At 43.1% G+C, this 4,458-nt stretch overlaps 1 protein-coding gene across 1 annotated transcript in view; it reads left to right on the forward strand.

The window, feature by feature from the left end:
- The window catches only part of cdhr5a (cadherin-related family member 5a), a 22,047-nt gene that overhangs the window by 9,217 nt on the left and 8,372 nt on the right, over nucleotides 1-4,458 (forward strand). Inside the window, exons 6-11 of the mRNA XM_032512123.1 lie at nucleotides 315-419; nucleotides 504-689; nucleotides 2,639-2,729; nucleotides 3,637-3,734; nucleotides 3,825-4,031; nucleotides 4,223-4,336. Of these exons, the coding sequence (XP_032368014.1) occupies nucleotides 315-419; nucleotides 504-689; nucleotides 2,639-2,729; nucleotides 3,637-3,734; nucleotides 3,825-4,031; nucleotides 4,223-4,336 (801 nt within the window). The remainder of the gene's footprint in view (nucleotides 1-314; nucleotides 420-503; nucleotides 690-2,638; nucleotides 2,730-3,636; nucleotides 3,735-3,824; nucleotides 4,032-4,222; nucleotides 4,337-4,458) is intronic.

The raw sequence follows: 4,458 nt of genomic DNA on the forward strand, positions 1-4,458 counted from the left end.
CTCACTCTGTAGCTAAAACAGAGACCCAGACACACAGGGTGAAAACAGGATCTGCAGCGATGTGCGGTACAACAGAAATATGGTGTTTTTTGAAAATGAAACCATGTAAAGCTATTATGGTACAACCTCAAAATACAAATATGAACCTGAAAATGAGCAGCATATGGGAACTTTAATTTCACTGTTGAAATGTTTTAATGTAGTTTTTTTTCATATAAATCACTTTGTACCTTAGTTTTAAAGGATGCTGCTATATGTAGTTCATCATTATTAACGTCATTATGTCTTTCTTGTCTGTCTGTCTGTTAAACCAGGACAAATATTTCCGCCTAGAAAACATCAACACCCCAAAGATAATTGTGAAAAGCATCCTGGACTACGATGTTGTTCAGAAGATCTCTCTGGTTCTCCACGTGCAGGTACAGTCAGTCATTCATGACAAACAACTTCCTCCTTGTCTCTGACCTTTGACCTTTGACCTATGAATATGTCACATGTTCCAGGACACGCTGGAGGGTTCGGCCTCCGACAAGCCCTTCTTCACATCCGTGGCCACCATCACGGTGCACGTGAAGGACGTTGACAACAGGCCTCCGTGGTTTCAGCCATGTCTGAGGACCAACTTGGGAATCGCCAAACTGTGTGTGAGCACCGGCTACAGAGGCAAAGTCAACCTCACCGAGAAGGAGGTGAACATCTGAGTTTGTCATTTACTGAATTTGAATTCATAATATTTCACCTCACAGCACATGTCAGGTGAAAAGGAAACTTATGGATATAGAAATTGTGGCACGTGTCCCCCTCACTTTTCAAAACCCTACTTTCTCTCACTTTTGCCAAATTTATTTCAATTATATTTAATCCATCATCATCTGCCTATCCGGGGTCGGTTCACAGGGGGGGGCAATCTCCAATCCTATCTGTATTTGTGAGAAGCAGCGCTGTCCTGAGGTGAAGACTTTACGGCTTTGTTATTGAGTTAATAGGTATGTGTGTTTGTGTTGGCCGCTGTCTATTTCCCTAAGGTTCTTAAATGCAAACACTTTTTTTGGCTACTTGTATTTTTAATTGGTGTGCACCCGTGAGCACCCACGGAGGAAAACATAAATGGACGTCGATGGATCTTTCTGTCATGACCCAGCCTTCATGACCATAAGTGAGGGTAGGAACCAAAAACTGGCCAATAGATCGAGAGCTTTGCCTTCTGACTCAGCTCTCTTTTTGTCACAACGGTGCGATAAAGTGAACGTGATACCGCCCCCGCTGCTCAGATTCTCCAGCCAATCTCCCGCTTCCCATTATATTTGAACTAAGTTTTATTTTTAAGTGTAAAACCGAAACCGACTGAGAAGGAGTTGAGCATCTGAGTTGAGTTGGAATTGGATTTATAATATTTCAACTCACAGCACGGTTAACCACAATGCAGTTCAGGTGAAAAGGAAACTCCAAAAGATTCTGGCCCATGTTTCTCTCCCTTTCAAAAAAATCCTTTTTTCCCTCTCCTTTTTGTTATTGTTGGTGCGTACCTTTTGAGGGAAAGTTATCGTTGATTAACTAGGAAACATTTGACTTTACAATTTGTCCAGGAGCACCTGAATGCAGCATTAATTTTGGTCTTTGAGATATAGGGCTGCAACTAACTGTTTTCATCGTCATCATTAATAGATTAGTTGTTTGATCTATAAAATGTCAGAAAATGTAAATAAAATGTGGATCAGTGTTTCCCAAAGCCCAATAAGACATCCTCACATGTCTTGTTTATTCTACAACTCGAAGATATTCATCATACTGTCACAGAGGAGTGAAGAAACTAGAAAATATTCCCATTTAACGAGCTGGAATCAGGGCGCCCGGATAGCTCAGTTGGTAGAGCGGGTAGTGATGGCCAAATGAAGCTTCGTGAACCAGTGTCTTTATTTCCTGAGCCCACCAGATGGCGCTGTTGGTTTTAAGAGAACGGCCTAAGGCGTTGCAATTCAGTGTATTCTCAACACTGTGTTGAACAGAGAGCGCCATCTAGTGGGCTCAGAAGATAAAGACAGTGCTTCACGAAGCTTCATTTGGCCATCACTAAGAGCGGGCCCCCTTTTATAGAGATTTACTCCTGGACACAGCGGGCTGGGCTCCAACCTGTGGCTGTTTGCTGCATGTCATTCCCCGTCTGTCTCCCCTTAATGTCTCCAGCTTTCCTGTCAAATAAAGGCCTAAAAGTGCCCCAAAATAATCTTAACAAATCAGAGAGTTTTCATCTTTTTTCATAAAGAAAAGACTCAGACTGATTGATTCTCAAAATAGTTGGCGATTAATTTAACAGTTGACAACTGCTCGATTAACCAGTACTCTTTGTCTCTTTTTTTTCTCTCTAGTGAGAAAATTAAAATCTCATCAGTGTCCATGAATATAACACTTGTCAGTACCTCATGTTGATTATTCAGTCAGTTGGCAGATGGAAGTTATTCTCATACAGCTCTCTGTGTGGTGTTGATGAAACTGTGAAAACCGTCACCTCCTCTTTAACTTCCCCAGAGTCGACACATGTTGAAGTCTCATCAGGTGATTTTGCTATTTCAGGCCTCCCTGTGAGGAAAAAAAAGCCTTGGTATGAATGAATATGACGTGTAATGGTTTGAATCCACAGGAAGGGCCGTTGTTGCTGGAGCCCGGACCAGTGTTCGCCAAGGACGGAGACAAGAACCGGAGCGAGCAGATCAGCTACCGAATCCTCCGAGGTTTGAACTGAACAATACAGAGCGCATCTTCAACCTCTTATCCGGGATCGGGTTGCGGGGGCAGCAGCTCCAGCAGGGAACCCCAAACTTCTCTTTCCCAAACCAGCTCTGAAAGGATCCCGAGGCGTTCCCAGGCCAGGGTGGAGATACCGAACGCTGGGTCTTCCCCAAAGCCTCCTCCGCTAACCTTAAACCTTAATAAGAAATACTTAGGAATTCCTTTTCAGAGGTTTTGAAACTCAAAAACATAAGAATTTATTCCCCCAATTCTTGTACAATTTGGTCATAAAGACCAATAACATTCAAAATATCGTTCAAATTAACGTTCCGCACATATTATTCTTACAGCTGAAGAAAACTCAGTTTATAACACTGCAGCAGGATCTAAAACTGGCCAGCTTGATCCCTGGAAAAAAACTTTAAATCTACTTGGCTACTTTTGTTTAAATATTGTTTTCACTATAGGTACATCTTGTTAATACTATTGTAATCTGTTTGTCTGTCTATAACTAATGTTCTGTATTGTCCCAAACAGGTCTAGAACGAGCTAGAATCCATGTGTCCATCAGTCTCCATCAGCAAACACTTAATTTTCCACGTGAAAGTTGTGCAATATGTAGATTTCATTCGGTCAAAAACTATTCGGGCTCTTCCGATTGACAGCACCCCTGTTACCCGTTGAAAGGGTCCTCATACTCATACTCATAAGTACACTAGTGACACCAGTGGGCAATTTGTGTCCTCCACCCACAACAAAATGAAAATGGCTCTTCTTCATCAACCTGAAGGGGTGATTTATTGCAGGGCTGTTGGGTTAGACTGAATCAGTTTTAGCTTACGAGATCCTTCTGAATGATGTGTTGATTTACTGATGTTTGTCACTTATGGTGTTTTCCTTCATCATCAGGGAATGAGGGAAATATATTCCAGATTGATGAGGAAACGGGGAACATCTCCATGGCTAAGGCTGCTGATATTGTCGGCCCAATAACTCTCACTGTTCTGGTAAAATAATCTCCTTTGGCCTGTAGTTATGTGGTGATTTGGATGAAAAGACATTTGACAGAGAAAATGTCTTGTTGGCCTCTCCATCAGGCGTCACAGGTGACCAACAGGGATCAGTTCGCGGTGACGCAGGTGACCATCAACGTGATGAAGAAGAGCAGGAACCCTCCTCGCTTTGAGAGGGAGCGATACGAAGGATTTATCTACAGCAACTCGATCCCTGAGAGCATGATTCTCCGAGACCGAAGCACCAACCGGCCCTTCAGGGTCCGGGCTCAGGACGAGGACTTTGCCGCCGTGAGTGTTTAACCCCACCCCGAAAATGTTTGTCTTCACAGGTTCGAAGTCGAGGCCCATTTTTTTTTTTTTTAAATTAGTCTTTTCTCCTTTCCTGAAAAGCAACAGTTTAGGACACACAGCAACAAAATGATAATACCTAAAAATCCAGTGTGTTTTGTGCATTTTATCTGTGTTTGCGTGTGTTTCAGGGTGCAAATCCAGATGTGAAGTATGAGGTTCAGTACAGCAGCTATGTCAACGTCACCTCGGACGGGTTTGTGATCCTGAAGAGAGTCGTTAAGACGGAGTCTTTCGCGCTTCAGGTGTGAAAACGTGTCTAATACACACACACACACCATTCACTCCCCCCCCCATCCCGCCCCGTATATGTCTGACTGCCTCGGTTTCGTGTTCCTCACACCCTCCCAAGCCACCTCAAAAAATT

This window comes from Etheostoma spectabile, chromosome 1 (genome assembly GCF_008692095.1).
Source record: "Etheostoma spectabile isolate EspeVRDwgs_2016 chromosome 1, UIUC_Espe_1.0, whole genome shotgun sequence".
Taxonomy (NCBI): Eukaryota; Metazoa; Chordata; class Actinopteri; order Perciformes; family Percidae; genus Etheostoma; species Etheostoma spectabile.